The 22,194-nt window shown below is 41.6% G+C and overlaps 1 protein-coding gene across 4 annotated transcripts in view; it reads left to right on the top strand.

Moving 5' to 3' along the window:
• The window catches only part of LOC118125696 (unconventional myosin-XVIIIb), a 45,638-nt gene extending 26,789 nt beyond the window's left edge, over positions 1 to 18,849 (top strand). For 2 of the 4 annotated variants that reach the window (XM_035184570.2, XM_035184573.2), the window contains exons 28-44: positions 201 to 325; positions 417 to 571; positions 1,757 to 1,880; positions 4,444 to 4,644; positions 4,728 to 4,838; positions 6,238 to 6,342; positions 6,819 to 6,980; positions 7,067 to 7,180; positions 7,616 to 7,732; positions 8,400 to 8,483; positions 8,727 to 8,864; positions 8,955 to 9,140; positions 14,181 to 14,314; positions 15,198 to 15,239; positions 16,443 to 16,598; positions 16,985 to 17,946; positions 18,628 to 18,849. In XM_035184570.2, coding sequence (XP_035040461.2) covers positions 201 to 325; positions 417 to 571; positions 1,757 to 1,880; positions 4,444 to 4,644; positions 4,728 to 4,838; positions 6,238 to 6,342; positions 6,819 to 6,980; positions 7,067 to 7,180; positions 7,616 to 7,732; positions 8,400 to 8,483; positions 8,727 to 8,864; positions 8,955 to 9,140; positions 14,181 to 14,314; positions 15,198 to 15,239; positions 16,443 to 16,598; positions 16,985 to 17,924 — 2,894 coding nt within the window. In that variant the 3' untranslated portion in view covers positions 17,925 to 17,946; positions 18,628 to 18,849. The remainder of the gene's footprint in view (positions 1 to 200; positions 326 to 416; positions 572 to 1,756; positions 1,881 to 4,443; positions 4,645 to 4,727; positions 4,839 to 6,237; positions 6,343 to 6,818; positions 6,981 to 7,066; positions 7,181 to 7,615; positions 7,733 to 8,399; positions 8,484 to 8,726; positions 8,865 to 8,954; positions 9,141 to 14,180; positions 14,315 to 15,197; positions 15,240 to 16,442; positions 16,599 to 16,984; positions 17,947 to 18,627) is intronic. The other 2 variants (XM_035184571.2, XM_035184572.2) reach the window with 2 other exon arrangements.
• The last annotated feature ends 3,345 nt before the right edge of the window (positions 18,850 to 22,194 follow it).

Genomic DNA, 22,194 nt, shown 5'->3' with positions numbered 1-22,194 from the left:
AGTGACACACCCACACCGGTCTGAGTTAAAATTCGTATTTTGGCACTACCCAATTAGCCGACATGGTTGAATTAACTGCATCTTCAAGAGAAACACATCACAGCTTAGCTGCAAGAAAACAAAAAGAAGTGTCACCTGATTAAATGTGACCTTCACCATCACCCCTGACAAAGTCACATCCTTCACCCCCCCCACCACAGAAAGTGAGCTGGCCATGCAGCTGGAGTGCTGCCAGACCGAGGTTGAGTTTGTCCGCAGACGACTGAAGCAGACGGAGGAAAAACTGGAGACTGAGAGACAGACGCGACAGCAGCTCGATACCAAGGTGAGGCAGGACACTCTGACGTGCAGGGCAACGTGGATGGGAGATTAAATATCTGAAGAGAATGGCCCTGTGCATCTACGTGTGTGTGTAGGTGGCGACACTGCAGGCCCAGCTGGAACAGTCCAGGAGGAGTGGGACTGAACTGAAACGTCACTGTCGCCGCGTGACCTCCGACCTTCAGGATGCCAGAGTCCTCACTGACAGCTTGCAGAGTCGCATGCATGAGCTGGACCGCAAACAGAGAAGGTGTGTGTCCACCTGTTCCTCTTTAAGTGTCACGTCATTTTATTGCTCTATCATCTCATCCTGCCTCGTACGCACTGTGAGGCCAAAAGGCGTTGTTTGATTGTTTGATGATGAGATAATAAATCTACTGAAAGTTTAAATCCTCACAAATATCTACACACTGATATGAAATGTGTATGCAATGTATTAAATGTCGAAATCTCAGCTTCACAGAACTTAACAGTGGGTTTCAGCTCGTTGTCTTTCTGTTTACTGCTCTGGTTTCACTGTCACTGCTCTCACAGATTGTTTTCAACTACTCAGAGTAAACAACTGTAAGACGCCTCTGTCCACTACCTGCTCAGCAGCAAGCAGCAGATAGACACAGTCAGGGAGCAGCTGGTGAACATAGTGGCGCTTTTAGCAGCTTAGAGAGACACATATTTGCCTCAGGAGGTGGTGGAGACCAAAAACAGAGAGGGCACTGTCTTCAATAACGCATGGACAGGTTCTCACCAAACTTGGTGGGAGCATTACGTGGAAGGGTATCTCCAGTTGATTCATTTTTAGCGCTGATTGATCAAATTGACCACAAAAATTTGGAATGGAAAACTAATTTCTCTGCAAATTAGACTATTCTAAAGTCATCACTATGACGTCAGAAAATTCATCATGCTTAGTTATCTTTCATGATCATGAGGTAGGAATGATGTCATCATGATTTCACTGTAGGTCAGTCAATTACGTCATGTAATGTAGTAACACATCAACTTTTACAACCAGTATCGTTAGAGACACAGTCTACAGCTTGTTTTGAACAACCAATCATTTGGCATCATATGGTTTAAATTATGTCATGATTAAATGAAATGAATTATATGCAATACAATAAAAGTTAGCATTGACTGATTGGGGTATACAGCACGTGCAAGGTATGTATCGTCCCTCCAATGCTGTTTTGTTCTGCAAACAACTTCACTGCCGATGACCAGGACAGGACGAAGGAGCATATTAATAATCTGAATGTGACATGGGTGAAATTTTATTTCTCGGAATTAAAAATAAAGTAATAGATCTAACCTCAGAGGGTCCATGTTTACTTTTGGCCTGTTGAAAAACAAGTCTGCAGTATTTTTCCTATTTTATATACATTATTTTACCTAAAGCATCTGCCTGCTCTTGCTGTTTCTTTGTATTTTTTTTCAGGTTTGACAATGAGTTGACTCAGGCTCTGAAGGAAGCTGACAACGAGAGAGAGCAGAAGGACAAAGCCTGTCAGGAAAACGCCGCTCTGGGCACTGAAATATACACTCTGCGCCGCAACTTGCAGGTTTGTATTCATCAGTATTTTCTGTGTGTTCGTTTATGCAAACTCATGCAGGAAATGTTCCTTGGAAACAGCATGGACCATGTATGGACTTATCTTCCATTGAATAAAATAACAAGTACTTCACACTTGTCCCTGCTGTAGTGCACTGGTGTTAATAGCATATTGACACAATGAGCTATTAGTGTGTCAGAATGTGATCCTGCTGTTGGAGCAAACAGCTGACATTAACAAAGAAAAGCACTGATGATACAATAGGGTGCTTTAAGGTCAAAGGTCAAGGGCCATCATTCATCAAGTTAACATGGAAAAGAGCACATAATCTATTGTGGAAATGATGGTTGTCACAGTTGATTCATGACACGCTGTCGCTGCAGTTAAATGATGCAGATGTCACTGTAGATTGATGAGACAGTCATGTTAGGGGAACTGTGTGCACTCCACAGTACATTTAACACATGACTCACCCAAACTGATGGTTAATCTGATATTCTACAGGCAATCCAGAATAAAAAAAGTTAAACGTTCCTGTATTTTTTAAAGTGTCAGTGTGTAGAATGTAGTGACATCTAGTGGTGAAGTTGCATGTTGCTGCTGAACACCCCTTACCTCACCCTCCCCTTCCAAACATGAAAGAGAACCTGTAGTCGCCTTCATTTGTCATAATAACTCAAAAGATTTGGGCTACTTTAAAAAACATGGCAGCCTCCGTAGAGAGGACCTGATTCTGATGTAAATATAAAGTATTTAAATATAAAGGGCCCATTCTAGGGTAAAGAAAACAACACTTCGTACACTTTATATGAAACACACTAGTGAAAGCATCAATAGGATTATTTTATATTCAATCTCTGCCAATAAATCTCTTTCACCCAAATCTTACACACTGAACCTTTAATCTGTTCCACCAGTAACACTTATTGTCAAGTTTCCATCCGAATTGGTCTCAAATTTCAATGGATTTTCCCGAATATTAGCAAAAGAAAAATGTGAATTTGTGTGAATTTCCAATCCACTTATCATTGAGATAAGAAATAGGTGTTTGTGTCTCCTGGTGCCATCGTGCAACTGCAGAAAGGGGAGGGTGCAAAAAGAAGATATGAATTAAAGAAGCGTCAATCTAAGGTCAAAGGAAGGAACACAATGACTGTATTAAAGGGATGAAAACTCTAAGATGGAGATCACACTTTGTTTCTTTCTTTATTAATTCAAGGAAGGTTTCAGTCTCCTCACTGGTCCACATATGATGTTTTTCCCTCGGCTGGAGCAGACGTCTGAGTGACTTTTAAGATGCACTTCTTCACATTTACGTTTTAATCCACACATCAACTCTTCCACCTCTAACCAAAGTGAAAACCCTTTGTAATATTTCAAGATTTTATAAACGTATGGAATTCCCATTTAAGCCTTTATTTGCAAGTTGAAAATGCAAATAAAAACATCTGTATGGAAACACACATAATGACAAACACTGAATGTGCGAGGAACGAAGGAAACAATGCAAACAATAAGAATGTAATGAAACAGTAAGATTAAGCAAATATGAACAAGTGGAATCAGCGATTGGTAAAAGAGACGGAAAAGGAATAAGCACTCAGACAAGAAAAGTGGATAAAGAAAATGGAAAGTGAAACATTTTTTGTTTTTTATCATTGAATGTATGTAATTAAATTCCAAGCTGTTCCAGATGAAACCATATGTATATTTGAAAGTAAGACCATGTAACTTTTGCAAGAGAAAAATAACTTGTCCTTAACTGAGCTCAGTGTATTTTCACAAAGATGCTTCAGTAAAAAACATGTTGTCCATGTTAGGGGCTGTGTCAAAACCAGCCCATGTAACTCACTCATTCACTCAAATATAAAGTCCATGTAATGTACAATAGACTCATGGTGCTCACCTCAATATTGCGCGATAAAGTGAGATTTTGGACACTTGGATAAATTCAAGTGGACAAGTGGATACATTTACACACAAATATTCAGTCACTCAGAAATGGCAAAGTCTTAATATCGTATTGTAAGAAGTAGATAGGGAGGTGACGTCAGACACAGTCGGAGGTAACAGGGTTTAACAAGCTGATGGTTACCACAACATCTCAAATGTTTGCTAGTATATGTAAGAGGCACAAACCAAGGCCATATGAAAAGGTTTATTACAAGCACCCTACTCACATTATAATTAGTCATTTGATCCTGTGTTAATACAAACAATATTAGTGAATCACTCTCCAATAAATACCAGACCGAATGAGTGTGAAACAATCTTTTGTTAAATAATGGCAGTATTTGTCGTCCAGTTAAGAATCAGATTATTTCCACAAGAAACTGTGCTGTAACTCTTTTAAGGTTGTTTTTATGTCTGTCTTGGAGCGAGCTTCAGTTTCATCTCCCATGTGGCCAAAACCTGCCAAAGCAATTTAAGCAAGATTAGGCCATTTAACCTTCACCTGCTCTGGAGACGCTGATGTAACCACCGGACAAAAAGAGAATTTCTAAGTTGGAGGATGAGCAAAATGCTTAGATGCCACTAACACACGGCTCTGCGTGTGCGTGGGTGTGTGCAGGAGAGCCAGTCAGAGGTGGGTCGTCTGCAGAAGCAGAAGGAGGAGCTGTGCGCTCAGATCCGTGACCTCAGCCTGCCCGTGGACCTGGCCTCAGATTCACTGCCTGACCTCAAGAAACAGCTCAGACTCCTGGAGAGCCAGGCCAGCGAGAGGACGGAGGAAGTCACCAAGCTCACTGCCAACATACGACAGCAGCAGCAGGTGCCGTACAGTGCACTCAGACACACTCAGACATATTCACCCCAGCGCTGTCATTCTCACCTCCTCTCTCTTCTCTCTGGTAGATCCACATGCGGTTTGAGATGGAGATGGAGAGGATGAAGCAGATGCAACAGAAGGAGCTGGAAGATAAAGAGGAGGAGCTAGAGGATGTGCACAAGTCCTCTCAGAGACGGGTGGGTGTGGCACAATCCAATCATGTCATGACATCACAGCACCGTTCATAACTAACTGCCCTACAGAGATTACTGGTCCCCTCTCAGCGGATAAAGTCTGCAGTTGTTTTATCAAGCATGTTATCTGACTTGCTTATGTCAGTTTGGCGTGGACTATGTATTCCAACATGCATAAGACAAGTTCTGTACTGTAGAACATTGTTAAGGTAGAGGCCACTTGTAGTTCACCATTATATAATATTTCACTATTATTCCAATTTATTCTTCTATTCCACAATTAAGAGGGAAACATGCATTTGACTCCACATTTGTTTAACAGCTGAAACTATGAGATATAAAGTTGCTCTAATGTGGATTAGAATGCTTTTACTTTTATGCTGCTTATATTGTAATCCATCAGTAATAATAATTTCTAAATCTATAATAGTAGAAGAGTGACAAAACCTGGTAGAGGTTGCGCACTCGTCATTTTTTTCAAGATATTGACCCCCCCCCCATATAAAGCAGTGAATATATTGATCATTGTGTCCATCCATCCATCTGTGATCATTTAGTTTCTAAAGTAACACATGGTTACAGTTAATCAAGCATGAAAGTAGTGGCTTTTGATATTTTGGGTTTCATGAATTTTTTTTTATTCTGTATTTCCATGGCAACCAGTCTGAAAGTAGCTGAAAGTAATATCTAATTGAAAATAGCTTAAGCTCCCCCAGAGTCAAACATAAAATGGCTTCGAATTTGTTGAAGAAACCTCACTGTGTATGTAAATCAGGTCGTGGAGTTGTGCCTTTTTATAATTAAAATTACTTGAAATCTGCATTAGCCTTAGTTCTTACTTTTACATCAATGATGGAACATAGATTAAAACCCCTGTAACCCCCACCGCACAAATACTGTGGTCGATTTTTTTACTTTAGATAAATGTTGGTTTAATTGAATTCATTCCAGTCAGGATATGTCTAATATGTGATAGTGAATGAAAGATGAAATAATTGTCTGTGTAACTACTTGGAGCCAGATTCAAACTGTAACAGGCTTCTAGAACCATCTAGAGTTTCCTGATGTGGCAAAGCACAGAACATGATTTAGATAGTAGATATGTGGAAAGTTAGTGGACATAGTATTTGACCTGCTGGTTTGAAGGAAGGTCACACTCAGTGGTGTGTCCTCTTCGTGTCCTTGATGAAGAACTTCATCCCTCTGGCAGAAAGTTTAAAGCACCAAACTCCTCCGTTATTTTGTGCTGTTTATTTTTGTACCCTTCCACAGATGATGATGTTTTTATGCCTATCATTATGCATCGTGCTGCAGGGAACATTTTCTGTCGGGGACGATAAAAACTCATTCAGACTGGTCATTCATTATGTGTTTTTGTTGTATGTGTATGTGGTGTGTGTAGCTGAGGCAGCTGGAGATGCAGTTAGAGCAGGAGTATGAGGAGAAACAGATGGTGATTCATGAGAAGCACGACTTGGAAGGACTGATTGCAACTCTGTGTGACCAGGTACTCACACAAACACTCACACACACACACACACACACACTGAGCTGCTCATATAAAATCTCTTATTGCAGAAATATGCAAACTGCGTAATGTATACTTCATATGTTTATCTCCTTTGGTTTTAGTGTGTGTGAAGTTTATTCTGACGGAATGATTGTCCAGACAAATTTGTCACATCATAGATCATTAACATTGTGGGTTAACGTTCTCTAGCTGATGACTGTGTCATGCCGACATTACAGGCACCACAAAACAAGCATATGCAGCCAAGAGGCGATCCTCTCTTTCTCATTATGAGGATGTAATTGCACTGCTGATAAGTGATCTGTGCAGGAGCTGGCAAGTAGCTCAAGTTGAAGTATTTTTAGGCATTTAGATTGAAGAGTGTGATTCCATTTTTTACCAGGTATGGCACTTAACTTTTTGGAGGTAATCTATTTTATGGAGGGATGAGTCTGATCTCTCTCGTCCTGCAGGTGGGACACAGAGACTTTGATGTGGAGAAGAAGCTGAGGAGAGACCTGAAGAGGACTCACGCCCTGTTGGCTGACACTCAGCTGCTTCTTGCCACCGTCGACAGCGCCGGACACAACGTCCCCAACGGCAGCAAGGAGCAGATAGAGCGCCTACACTGTCAGGTACACCCAACCGTGATAAACTGTACAATCACCTGAGTGTGCAGCTTTCCCCCCTACCCACTCACTCTCTCTCTATATCCAATTAGCTGGAGGAGAGTGAAGCGAGACGTCTCGAGGCCGAGAGCCTTCAGACGACTCTCTCCCAGGAGCTGGAGAACACTCAGATTGAACTGGAAAATATCTGCAAACAGAAGGGCATGGTGAGTGTGGCTGTGGCAATGATTTGATGTTTCCATTATTGTGTTTATTGAACATGGGATCTGCTAACAGAGTGACATATGTACCACAAAACAATATCTAATAATAATAATAATAGCAATATTTATATAGCACCTTAAAAACGTAATTTACAATTACAAAGGATATGATATGGATGGCCAAGGTTAAAACACACAAAATGTATATTCTTATAATATTCTCATGTATGAATTAATTATTCATATTGGCCTCTATGGCGCCTGACAGACAAAACACAGGCCAACTCCAACCAGCTCATGGTCACTAAATTAAATGTAGCTGTGAGTTTTATGACACATTTATTCCTTCTCGTGTGATTTGATCAAAGTGAAGCTGTGAAAATGGCAGGTTTACTTTAAGGCATATAACCTCAGCGCCTCCTGTCTGTGTATGTCCAGGTGGACGAGCAGTTGACCATGCTGCAGCATGAGAAGGTGGACCTGCTGAAGAGGATTGAGGAGGACCAGGAAGACCTCAATGAACTCATGAAGAAGCACAAAGCGCTCATTGCACAGGTTATTGCTTTGAATCGGATTGTTTAATGAAATCAAATCAGATTTGGGCCACTTTCATATGTTGTTTTTTTAAATCAGATATAGATCGGATTTTTGAAATACAACCTCAGTCTGAACATCCATGGGACCTGTATCAGAATTCATTGCGACTGTTATGTCACTTTAGATCGTCATTCGTCATGATTATGCGCAGGCGAAGGGGCGGGCAAGTCTTGTGGAGAGGCGCTGACAGATGTAGTTGAAAGTAGCCCTTGACATCCATACATTTTGGAACAATTTGTTTAATTGAAGCCATTCACGTCACAATCCCGTCATTCACACATCTCTGAACTTTCCGCTCTCCTTCTCTTCATTCTTCTACTCTTCATTTGTGGTCCCGTGTCTATTACCAACTTCTTCTCCTTGTTTGCTTCCGTAACGGCGTGCTGCGAGTGGCGTCTCGTTAGTCTCCTGCGCATGCGGGTCACATCAGCACCATGGAGTCTGACATTGGCCACATTTTAAAAGATAATGTGAACAGCTACATAAAAAGAAAATCTGATCTAGAAACAAATCTGAATTGATTACTTATGCTTGCAGTGTGAACGTAGTCTTTGTGCACGGTTCACAGTTAGTCTGTCTGCCTTCATTGATCACTGATCAATCTCTCTCACACTCTCTTGTTCAGTCCTCCAGTGACATCTCTCAGATCAGAGAGCTACAAGCTGAACTAGAGGAGGTGAAGAAACAGAGACACTCTCTCCAGGAAGAGGTTTGTTGGGCAATCAGAAAATATATGCAGCTCAAGAGGTTTGTGAATCAGATGTGCTATTGAAGCTGGATAATATGGGATGGCCATGGATGTCTGCATCATTTCACCTCTTTGTTGCAGGTCTCAATAAAATTGCAAGCTTCAGATGGTGTACTGCCACACTCACTGATCTGTGGCTGCATAATTTACCCTTTCAAATGTTTTTGGCTCACTCCTTTCTCTCTCCACCTCCTTGTGATGCAGCTCCAGCAGTCAGTGTCGAGGGTGCAGTTCTTGGAGTCATCCACTGTGGGGCGTAGCATCGTCAGTAAACAGGAGGCACGTGTATGTGACCTGGAGAATAAACTGGAGTTTCAGAGAGGGCAGGTCAAGAGGTTTGAGGTCAGTTCCACATTTATTTCCCATTTCAACACATTCTATTGTTAACAATGTGTGTGATGTTTAATTCTCTGGCTCGATCCTGTGCTGCAGGTGCTGGTGTTGCGGTTAAGGGACAGTGTGGTGCGTCTGGGAGAGGAGCTGGAGCAAAGTGCTCAGGCTGAAGCTCGGGAGAGGGAGAACGCTCGATACTACCAGCAGCGCCTGCACGTCATGAGGCTGGAGATGGAAGATCTGAGCCAGAGGGAGGAGGACAGCAGCCGCAGACGCATGGAGATGGTAACATGCTCAAACCACTACTGCATTCAGTTTCACCACAGTCAAATCGGACCATAGATAACCACAGATGTTGCAGTTCCTGTCTCTTCTGCCTTGCACTCCTCCATTGATGTTTTCAGTGGTGCCCCACATGTACACAAAGCATCAATTTTGATTTCAGCTTTATGATGAAGCACTTTTCGGATCATGGGTTTTTAAATGGTTTGTTTAAGAAGGAGGATAATTTTCTCCACCCATGAAGAAACGCATGGTGATAGTTATAATCATTGTTGGTTTTATTTCTATTTTTCAGTTTCAGTCCCTGTTGGTACCTAAACAACAACTGTTATATGGACTGTTCACTGTTCACCAGAGGATGAATCCCATACTGACCTTGGTGGTACCATGACTATTCCTGTGGCTCCATCATGACATTGGCAGTTGAGGTTAATAGTTGAGTATTGCATTCCATCATCATGGAACTTGCCACAGATATTCAAGGTCTGTTGAAGATGAATCCTAAAGCCATCATCTGCCTTTTCTGACTTTTCCTTTTGTGCCATGAATGGGTTAAAATACCTCAACAGTCATTGTATGGACTGCCATGACATGTTGTTCAAACATTCAGCGTCCCTCTAATACTTTGGTTTGTATATACCTGAGAAAACATGGTGAAATATATACTTTTTTCAAACCCAAGCACATTTATTTGGTACACGCACTATTTTTTTCCATCAGGGGGGGCAGAAATTATTTCAGCACTTAGCACATCTATGAAGGGCTCCATGGACGATTGGACGCAAAATAGCATAGTGACAGGTTCTATAAATACAAACCTCCTGCATCATAGCATGATGCTTTCCTATCACTCAGGTTAGCAACAGCCTAGTCGAACATAAATTGATTAGCACACATACTGACCAATCGATATTGAATTCAGACGCACAGTGCCTTGTTGTATGTTTTTATTGTGCGTTAGGTAACATTGAGTGGGACAGAACATGATTAACATCTATACAAGTTCCAAAAACTAATCTATAATCATTATTTTTACTGTGGTGAATGTTGAAAACTTGGAGACCTTAGTGTTTTACAGATATTTGTATGAAAAAGACATCACTAGTAGATGAAAAGTGCTTCATCGCGCACACACACAAACAGAGGCTCCTTGTCCAGGAGTCGAGAGAATTCCAGGAACCGAATAGTTCCTCACCACCCCACGTCTTTGGTATTCACCTGGAGACAGATCACCCCCACTACCTGGGCACCACAGAGGCAGCTAAATATAAACCCCAACAGGCGTTACTCATATGCAAGCAGTGAGACAATAATTTAGTGATGCTGGTACTTAAAAAACTCTGGCAAGAAAAAAAGCACGTCCTCCAGGCTATGACTGAAACTATAGCGCACTTCCAAAGCAGTCACATTTCTGCTGTTCTCATTAACAAAAACAACATCTGGTATACTACCTGGAAGATTAGAAAACATTGCTTTCGATACTGATCAAACTAAGTTTGTTCACGGCAGCAGGAACAGCAGGAGGAGGGAGGTTTCAAATCATGAACACACAAACATACACACTCTGTAATGGCCTTATTATTGAGACCAGTAACCATGCTTTATGAAATATGATATCTTGCATGATTTGGTTATAAACATGCTGGATAATCATGGAGAAGCTCTCTCAGCAGTCTGACCTTGTCAGAACTATAAAATGAGCTGATACAGAGCTGTGAGGGAAATGATTTTCTTGCATTTACTCGGATGAGACAGAATCTGACTTTTTGCAAGGTGCTTAACATGATAAATAATTATATTCTGTATCGTAAACTACCATCAATTAACTTTTAAGAGGTCATCGGTGTTGTGTATATGTATAAAGCAATTTAATATTAATAATGCACTTAACTGTCTGTAATTGTCTTAAATTAAGTATTGACCTTGTAGGGTTGACCTTAGTATCGTGGTAAACAATGACGCTAGGTGGGACACTAGGGGAGCAGAGGTTGTGGCCGTGGCCACGGTGAGAACATGTGGAGTCAACCTAATAAGTCTGCAAATGATCAACATTTGATTGGTTATACACAAAGTTGATACAGGACGATCACAGGATAGATCACATGGGCTTCTGCAACGTTACCAGCTAGCTTTGTTGCCTGAACCCAATCAAGTGAAAATAATTAGAAAGACACATTTGAAAATAATAAGTTAACAAAGTCAAGAAGTAGAATTCAAACCCCAGTCCTCTGGATGGAGGTCTTGTGTTCGACCCAGTCATCCACCACAATGTCCTCTGCTAATGTACTCTGTCACTCTTTATACAACCTCATCTGACCACTTAAAGCCTAAACAGAGCACCAATGAACAAGCTCCATTTGTACCGCATGAGCTCCATTCTTAGCATCCTTCAGGCAGCAGACACATAGTAGCTCCATTTGGGTTTGTCAGTGTTGCACTGATTAGTGCGTCATTCCTAGATTTCCAACACTGTCAGAATTTAGTCCCAGTCTATCTGTGGTCGCAACAAGACTGTGACAACTATCTTTGAACCTCTGTTATAGTGCGACGTAGGACCACTACCAAACACATCACCACATTCAGGCCCATCACCTCTCAAGTACATATCAAACATTAGAAATATCACATATCATTCTGGGTAATATAGGTTTATGTGCAATATATTGAACATTGTGTATTGTATAGTACATAGAGTAGAGGAATAAAAAAGAAAAGATACAACACTCTCCAAGTAAATACAGCTAAATACAATTTTTTATATGTTATAAATTATTCTTTGACCACCATTCCTGTTTTTATCTAAGTGGGCAAAGACATGTGTTGTTCCCAGTAAAAAGAACTGGCCTCAACCCAGCTCTTTTTGGATAGCCATGATCTGGATAACCGAGGATCTGTGCACATCTGAAAGAACGTAAGAAAAGAAGATAATTCTCATTTTCTACAACACTGAGATGTCAAATCTGCCGTTCTCCTTCCAGACTGACTGCTCAGTTATTAACACTGGTAACGTGACATCTCCATACCTCCAGTGATATTTACCTACGACAAGGAGGTTATGTTTTCTTTGTTTGTTTGTTAGTTGGCAGGATTATTAAGTACTCAACCAATTTCCATGTCATTTTTTGGAAGGGCGGGACATGAGCAAAGGAAGAATCTATATATGATTTTGCTGTGGATCCAGATCAGGGAGTGGATCCAGGAGTTTTTTCACTTTCTTTAACATTGGGGTTTTTTTTTTTTTAGAGCAATTCATGGATCTTGATGAAGATCAGGCATGTTTAGGGGACTATGTATGGTACTGGGGTATTTATGAATACATGCAATTTAATGCAGATCCAAATACAAATCTAGATGTAGTGAAGTTAATGTGGTTTCATAAGGGGACTGTTGGGCCCTGGTGGGTGTATGTCCTCTCTGAGTGCCGTTTCTTTTTCCATCTACTATGTAGCCTGTAAGATAAGAAATTGTGCAGTGTTTTTCATAGTTTTTATTTATTTATTTGTAATGGATCTGAATACTTCTTCCTCCACTGACCTTTTAGAAATCACTTTGTCAGAGATGGTTTTGATAAGAGCTCTATATTCTGTCCATCGCAGTTCACAGAGCAGCCTCTTGCTTCTGTACTGAATCATAAATGACATTTTAGCATCACTCCCTTTAAGTTTTACATCAGAAGGTAGGTTGTTTAGATAAAATGTTGGTTAGTTTCTAATTTACAATGGTCTGATATCTTCTTTTTCCCAGATCTCAACATAATTCTCTCAAGAGAGCCTAATAATATCATGAATGGTAAAAATAGTCTTAAGAAAAAAAGGACCCAGTGAAAACACAATTTCCCTTTGTTAAAAATCAATAAAAACCTGAACTTTTTTAATTTAGTTTTTTACTTCTACCACAAAGACAACAACATCATCTGAAATAATCATGACCAGAGCTATTGAGTCCTTGGAATAGATTGTAAGAATGTTTTTTTACACATTAAAACACAAATAGTTTAATACATTATGATTTTTCACTCTGAAGATGCCAGTTGTGCTCAGTTACAGACTCAACCACCTTCATGTTGCTCACTGCAGATTTCTTAGTGACCTCTGAGCTGAGGAGAAGAAGCTTCAATAATTATTCAGCTATTAGCACAAAACAACACACACACACACACACACACACACACACACACACACACACACACACACAGTCCTTCTCCTCCACCCACCTCCCCCACCTTCTTAACGTCATCTCTCGCTCATCCTGCTTTCTCTCTCTGACTGTGATTAATCCTCATTGTCTCCTCAAGGTTATGGGCACACACACACACACACACACACACACACACTGATACATGCTTACTGTATGTGTCACTATGACAACCACTGCACCCACACCCTGTCGCCTCAAAGCCAACAAAGCCAATAACTTTGAAAGCCTAGAAGCATTTTCTGTGTGTGTGTGTGTGTGTGTGTGTGTGTGTGTGTGTGTGTGTGTCTGCAGGGCTTTCTATGGTTGTGTGGACATATATCGGTTTGAAACCATCGTTGTTCACAGGGTTGTTTGACGGTTAACACATGAATTTTTGCATCGAGGTTAGAACCAGGTGGAGGTTAGCGTTTGGGTAAGGGGCTATGAATTGTATTATGTCAATGAGAATCCCCATAACTGACCTTAGACAAGTGTGTGTGTGGGCGTGAGTTTGTGTCTGTGCAGGCATGTGTGAGAGAGACAGGAGCAACAACAAACAAGATGAACTAATAAATCACTCTATTCTCCCAGTGTTAGTGTGCGTACAAAACAATTTTCATCTGAATAACCCGACAGGTACAAACATCAACACCACAGGCTGGTTCTGAGAGAGGACGTGGCACTGGACATTCAGTGTTTGACTGATGAGGTAATATGGGCAAGAATGCAGGTAATTGCTGTGGAGGATTGGGCCTCTGGGTCCTTGTGGGCTGGCGGGGGGATGAAAACACACAGGCGCTGAAGGTGAGCCTGTTGTTTGTCCTCGTATCGACATGCATCCTACAATCTCTTAATGTTTGCTTACAGGAAATGCAAGTGGAGGAGCTGTCCGCGGTCAGACAGGTGTTACAGGCTGACCTCGAGACGTCCATCCGCCGCATCGTGGACCTGCAGGCTGCTCTGGAGGAAGTGGAGTCGAGCGATGAGAGCGACACTGAAAGGTATTTGACTGCAGCGAGGCTTCTGTCCTCTGCCTCAATGAACATGTCTTTATGTCTTAACTCTACATTTACTCAACTGTACAAATTTAAGGTGTTTTTTATTTATTTCTATTCCACCACCTTCATCTAGCAGCTTTGTGTCTTGTTACTTTCCAAATACATATTTTAATATATAACCTATAAGGGGCTTATACAATATGTTGCTTTATTATAGATTACGCAACAGTGCAATACATACAAGTAGACCTCAGCCAATTAGTCGACTGACAGAAACTTAATCAACTAACTTAAAAAGTAATTTTACATGTAATATTTCAAACTTTTTAAATATAAGAATGTTCTGCCAACTTTTTAAATCTTTTAATAATATACTTTTTGAGGGATTGATGTCTGGTTGTAAAGGTTTCACTTTGGGTCTCACTATTTTCTTGTGCAGTCTGATTATTGAGAAAATAATCAGCGGATTAATCCATAATGAAAACAATCTGCAGTTGCAGCCATAAAATACTTGTAGAGAATCAACTTACTACTACTAACTACAACAGTAAAATGCTTCTTATACATGTATGTGTGTGTGTGTGTGTGTGTGTGTGTGTGTGTGTGTGTGTGTGTGTGTGTGTGTGTGTGTGTGTGTGTGTGTGTGTGTGTGTGTGTGTGTGTGCGTGTGTGTGTGTGTGTGAAACAGACAAATACATAGTAATACACTCACGCTTAAAGCACTCTAAGTACATTTTCTTCTTTATATTTGCATGGTTTTACTCAAAATGTCCAATGCTTCCTCTTACTTTTAATTGAGTAGTTAAGTTTCAGTTCTTTTAATTCAAGGATCTGAGTTCTTCCATCTTTGAAACTAAACCTTTCACCGCTCTGCCCTTTACTCCAGCACTCAAACTGCTGTGGAGTCCCTCACTCGAACGAAAGAACTGTAAGAACCTCGTGCATGTGTGCACAGCTCTGTGGTGTGTGTGTCTTTGTGTGTGTTTACCTTTCTGACTTTACACTATGTTACTGCACAGGTGTGTGAACATCGCATCAGACCTTGAAGTGTCATCATTAAACATTTCACTGGAATAACACTGAATTAAATATGAAAGAGAAGTTGACATGTTAATGGATAGTTTTATGCATTATTTTTAGTGTTTCCCATCATTAGTAATGACATCGTACTCACTCAAAGTAATTGCTGAGATCTGGATACACAGTGACATCTCTAAAAAGGTTTATGGGTCAAGGAGATCATCAGATTATCTGGTTGAGAGTTTACCCAGATTACATTCAATAAACCACTCTGTTGGTTTACAAGGTTCACAGGTTATGTTGGTTTGTGTCATCAGAGTTCAAGTAATCACTAGTTACTTAATAGTCAATATCCCGGGCACGATTACAACCGGGTGACCGAATTTCCATCTGACATGTACGTGTTGAAAATCTTAAAAAATCAAATCCACCGGAACTGTGTTCAAAGTAGTCACACAGTTAATCCGACAAGGTGATCATGAGAATGGGAATCCTTCTTGTCTCTACCGTCAACCCCATATCATGTGAATGTGGCATTAGTGCACACAGCTAAAGGTTGACTACTGCAGGTCAAGGACCCGATCTGTGAAGGACGGTTGCAGCGTGCAGTTTGCCTTCAGTTTTCCCTCCAAATAAAACAAACAACCTGTGTGATCCTCTGACCGTTCATGTCTGTCGGACTCTTACCTGATCTCATCACACACAGATATCAGTGATTATCATGGTGAATAAAAGTTCATAAAAGTGGTTGTGAATAAAAGCACAAATGAAAATGGCTGCCTGCATGGCTACAAACAGTCCATCGACCACTGCTGGCTTTTAAAAAAAGCAAAAGTTTTAGACAATAATAAGACATCTTTAATTCTAATCCTCATCATTTCCGTTTTCCTGTTATGCCATTAGCTCTTGAACACACCAATAAGAACCAGTTGGCAAACATGCAACTGATCCAAATGGCATTAACCTGCTGTTTGATGTAAATAACACTGTGCCGCTCAGTGATGGATTGTCTATATATTGGCTGATATAATACTCAAACCAGAGTGGAATGGAACCTGAAAGTAGCATTAACCATTGCAGCTGAAGTTTGTGGATTTTCCTTCTTCTGCAGTGACTCAGTGTCCAGTGTTGGTTCTATCGGGACGGAGGATGTTGGTGAGGGGATTCGTGGCTGGTTAGGAGTTCCAAGAGGAGCATCCCGTGGTGCTGGCTCTCCCTACAGCAGCCGCCACTCTGTTGCTGACACCATGAGCACCTACAGCTTTCGGTGGGCCCGATATCCAGTGTCCACATTCACACATGTTTAAAGAGCTGCCATGATTATAAGCTGGTTAAAACAGAACTAATCAATAGCTCTTTTGATGATTGATAAATTGTTGCAGGTGAAAATGGCAAACATTGTGTGGTTCCAGCCTGTAAAATGTGGCAACTTGCTTTTTGTCATATAGGACAGTAAATTAAATATATATTATGGTTGTGGATTGTGAAAAAAGCTACTTGAAGAGTCTAAATTTTTTGGACATTTCATAGACTTAACGACTTAAGCAAATAACGTTAAGTAATGAAAATAATTGTTAGCTGCATTCCTAAAAGTAGTCATAGGAGCCGCAACCATTGACTTAAGTTTGAAGTGTCTATTTTATTCCTCTAAAGTTCATGCGTGGATCCCGAAGACGAAGGCTCTGAGGCTGGAGGAGCTGGTACCAAAAGTCTCGGCCGAGCCCCTTCCTCCTCCGCCCTGTCGGAACTGCTGGATGGGCTTCGAAAGCGCAGAGCGGGCGGTGATGCAGGAGATAGAACAGGCAGTGCCATCTCCCTGCCGATTTATCAAACAACCGGAGCCTCGACTCTAAGACGTAGAGCTTCAGCCCTCTCTCTTGCTCCCGATGACCTCCAGGAGCCCAGACCTGGACACAGCATCCTCAAACCACCTTCCCCACTCCTGCAACGCGCTGCCAGTTCTCGCTCCATCACTGACTCTCAGGCATCTGTCGGCGCTTCTACAGCTGGAGCCAAGCTCTCTCGCTTCAACTCAAGCGATTCCCTCACTTCCGTCCCCTCACTGCCTCACCTCTCCTCTTTGTCTTCCTCCCACGCCGCTCGCCATCTCCCCCCCTCCTTGTCTATCCCTGAGGAGGACCCAGACGACTCCCTTCGCTCTGTGACGACTCCCATCCAGCGCTCCCCGCAGCCACTGAGGCGGTGCATGCTGGGGAGTCTCGTCACAGAGGACGGAGGTGAGGCCTCTCTGGGGTCGGAACCCATGGTCTTCCAAAACCGTCGTCTGACGGGTGACGATGCAGCATCCGACATCCTGCCTGCCATTCGGAGAGCTCAGTCAACCAGCAGCCTGGCGAGCTCCGTTAGAGGAGGTAGGAGGGCGCTGAGTGTCCACTTCGGAGAGCTGCCTCCTTCAACCCGCAGCAGGAAAAGCTCTGAAACGGATTCATCCAGCTCAGGCGGAAGTTCCCAGGGTGGGGGACCAAGACACAGGTTTGAAAGACCGCACGGAGAAAGACTGGAGGCAGAGGGCAGCGAGGGGGGCGACGTGGCCTCTGTCATGAAGAGATACCTAAAGAAGGAGATTGACTGAAGCAGAACAGCTGAGGTCTCAGGTGTGTAGACACAATACATAAAGTTACTGAACTTGAAAGCATCTCAAGCCAAACATGATTATAAAATCCAAATTACAGACTTTGTTTGGTTCAAGAAGTGTTTCCTGAAAGCATCACAACATAAGACGCTCTGTATGCTTTTACTTACTTTACTGGCTTCATGATCCATCACTTTGGTTCAGATCTGAGCAGTTATTTGATGGATTGCTTAGAGATTTGATTCAGACATTTGTGGTAAATATATCTTATTACTTAAAGTCGAAAACTGACATTCTGGAGCTCATATCATCGTGACCATGCACCCAATCTTTAGCACTGATTTGTAAAAGAAATTTATAATTTTATGCTCCGGTAGAAAAAAAGATCCGAGATAAAATATTATCAGAAAACAGATGCAGCTGAAGCCTCTGAGAAAAGCTACAGGAAGCTGTCATTATTTCTTGGTACAGCTCCGAGTGTCTGAAAGCATTGACGTTGGTTTATCCAAATGAGAACAGGTGCCGAGAGTAGGTGTAGCATGATTCATAAATATCTGAGGTACATCTGGGGTATTTTTAGTCCCAGTTCAAATTTCAGTGGAGGCATTCTGTAAATACAGGCCCAGACCTGCATATGTGGCTGCATATACAAATACTGTAAAACCCCCATCTCACACGTCCTCTTTCCTGTTCTAACCATCAGCCTCCTTGTGTGTCCACATCCAGCTGTGAGCTTCACAGAAAGAAAACCGAAGACTGCAGGAGCTGCTGCAATCAAGGCTCAACGAAATGCTCCATGAGTCGACAAGGATGTTTCATTTGACTCTGTAAATGAACTGAAAATGCATTTGTTCAATCCACATGCACTCAATCAACTGTATTTTCAGATAGTGTTTGTATGTGAATAAAAAAAACATGAAGAGAAGGTTTTGTGTATTCTTCCGGCTCTAAAAAGTGCAGCCCAGAGATGCACTGTATGAATGTGTGTGTGAATGGCTGAATGGCAATAAACTGTACTGTAAAGAGCTTTGAGTGCTCATCAAGACAAAAGCTCTATATAAATACAGACCATTTACCATTTACCCTTGTCATCCTTTTACAGATACTCTTGATATTTTTAGCCTCGCTACCACCATCCATGATTTCACTAATGGCAAATGACTTTGATTGCCATGTTATTTTCTAGAAACACGCATCATGCCCAGAAGATCAATCCTAATGACTTTGATGCCCCCATCAACTTTTCCTCTAGCACCACCAGGAGGTCAAAGCTCACAGCATTTACAACATTTTTGTATAGACATTAAAGGGATAGTTCAGCCAAACATTTTAATTCCCTCATGTGCTCACCACTATGCTGATGGAGAGGTGGGTGAAGTGTTTGAGTCCACAAAACACATCGTGGTAAACAGCGTTCCAGCCAAATCCAATACGATTAAAGTAAATGGTCTTCAACTTCAGCTATGGCGAGATTTTTAGTTAACTGCAGCAGTAACTAGGATAACAGAGGACATTTAGGCAAAAAACATGGTGTAAAAGACCCAGTTTCAAGTTGAATTTAAATGTCAGGGTTTACAGACACTTGGATGACACCACAGGAGCAGTATGAAGACGTAACGTTTAGTTTTTTTCTTTTTGAAGACGTTGTCACCAGTTACTTCTAATTGTATTGGATTTGGCTGGAATGCTGTTTACCTCTGAAACTCCAAAAGTGTTTTGTGGACTTAAACCTTTCACCCACCCCTCCATCAGCAAAGTGGTGAGTAGATGATGAGCACATTTTCATTTTTGGGTGAACTATCCCTTTAATGTTTCCCTGTCTGATGACTTAAAATAAAAGGAGCCAAACACAGACTCAGCACGAAGAACAAGAACAAAAACAGAGCGAGCCCTTCTCCCAGTGTCGCAGCCTCAGGCAGGAGAGGCCGTTTCCCCCATTGGTCAGTTTAAGAACACGCTAACTGTCAGTCAGGATGGTGCAGTGAAGAAAATGTAATGAAAGGAAAAAGCTCCAGTTGACAGGCAGGCATACAATCAACAATGCAAAAATACACAAGGAAATGGGCAGACGCACTAGGTACAAAGATCACATTTCACATTAACCTGGTGCTTTGTCTATCATTCACACACTGACGGGTTGGTGGACTGCATGAACCAGGAATTGAACCGTCTCTGATTAGTGGACAACCTGCGTAACCCCCTGAGACACAGCCTCCCCAAACTAAATACACAAGAGAGACAGGGATAATTAGACATTAGGGTTGGGCACAAAGGTGGGAGACTCAACTGGAAGTAAACCAACCAGACACACAAAGTAAGCCATATTAAAATAAAACCCCAAAAATGATAACAGAAAGTCCAAAAGAAAGTCAATTCATTCTAATGACTTTGGTGATCCCCCTTACTAATAAACAAATGGTAGCATGATAACTAAATTAAGAAGTCGATGGTTTGATCCCTGGCTCCTCCTGTCCACACATACTGAAGTGCCCTTGGGCAAGATACTGAACCCCAAATTGCCCCCGACGCACAGTATGTGGCGGAAGTGTGTGCAGCAGAGAGTATGTGTGTGTGAATGGGTGAATGTGACTTACTGTAACATGCTTTGATTGGTTGATAAGACTATAAAAGCATTATATAGATACAGTGCATTTATACCTGCTTAACATCATTTTGGAGCTCTGCTATTGTCCATGTTATACATTCAATATCAAGTCAGTAGTCATTGATCGTGACTGTGATGGTGGATCGTGGACCATGATCGTGATGGTATCGTGAAGGTGGATGGTGGATGGTGGATTGTGACCTTAATGGTTGACAGGATCGTGATCATGGTGGATCGTGGATAGTGAACATGAATGGCGATCGTGGTGGCACGTGATTTTAGATGGTGGATCGTGGCTCGTGGTGGCATCTGATTATGATTACAACTTGATTGCTTAGATATAAAATATAACCCCTTCACACATTCTACCATTATTGACAATACCTCTATCATTACAACTGTAATTACTGCTCCCTTTATCTCTGTTGGACAAATGATAATTTGTGAATATGGGCTATACAAATAAAAATTGAATTTGATTAGAGTATGTCGGCCTTTCATTCTCATTCTGAATCTGTTCCCCTCTCCGGAATTTCATTCCTGTTTGATCTGATTCATCAGTGTGCAAACTTGTAGGACCTACGCAAGTTAATAAGCTCAAAACACCAAAGCCCAGCACTTACATTACCCAGTGGACTGTAACTGCAGAGAACTGTAAGTCTACTTAGAACTGCTTTATTGAGGTTAGCAACAAGATTTTGGCGATTACTCCACCGTCGTGAAGCATCTCCACTGAGCGTAAGTCCATATGAAGAGGGGATATAGGACAGGATCCCACTGAGTCTAGCCAGCAGGTGGTTGATGACTGTAGATGATGGGTTGTGCAACACTGGATCTAAAAGGCAGAATGACAGAAATGCAATAATATTTAAAGAACACCATCCAGGGAGTGATTGGCTTGAGGAATGCGAGCAGAAAGATGATGTTGAAATTGTGACAGTAGGGACTCACGCAGCATGGAAAGCGTGGTATGTAAATGTGATAGAGAAAATTGGAAAAGGAGGAAACAGCAGAATCTCACTCACAGAGGAATACAGGCAGTGAGAGAGGGGAAAAAACATCTTCCTTATGGAACTTTTGCCAACGCTTCATTTATTGCATTTATCATTCAGCAATTTTTTTTCCAGAGAGACTATTGAACATTGTTCTATTTTACAGTAGCTCTGTGTTTTGCATATTCTTCACTGTTGGGAGCCGTCAAGTGTAATGCAGGACACAGCAGCTGGAGAGGGGAAGGAGACAGTGCCTTGATCAAGGACACAGCTGATAGAGAGAGGCCAGGACAGCGTGTTATCCACTTTCTTCAACCTCACCTTGCAGCCATTCTAAGGATTAAGTCACTTAGGTTACACTCAGGTGAAAAGCTTCCAAACGTCATCCAGTCAACTGCTGCCTTTATATAGGGTTGTGAAGAGTTCATAACCCCCACCCCCACCCCCACCCATTGTGCTGATCACAACCTTGTACCTCAGAATTTACGAGACCTCAGAGTTCATGAGTTGCGATGTGTTTGCTGCCATGAAAGTTCATTGGACGAGTTCATATATTGTTACTTGTCTTTTTATATTCACACTTCTGAGGAAAATGTTTATTTCCTACAGTTTTGTCTTTTCCTTCCAGACATTATGCCTTTGTTACCCATCTGCTAAATTGTTTACCTCTGCA

This window comes from Hippoglossus stenolepis, chromosome 18 (genome assembly GCF_022539355.2).
Source record: "Hippoglossus stenolepis isolate QCI-W04-F060 chromosome 18, HSTE1.2, whole genome shotgun sequence".
Lineage (NCBI taxonomy): Eukaryota > Metazoa > Chordata > Actinopteri > Pleuronectiformes > Pleuronectidae > Hippoglossus > Hippoglossus stenolepis.
Note: the sequence above shows the minus strand (reverse complement) of the source record. Positions and strands in the feature narration are given on the sequence as shown.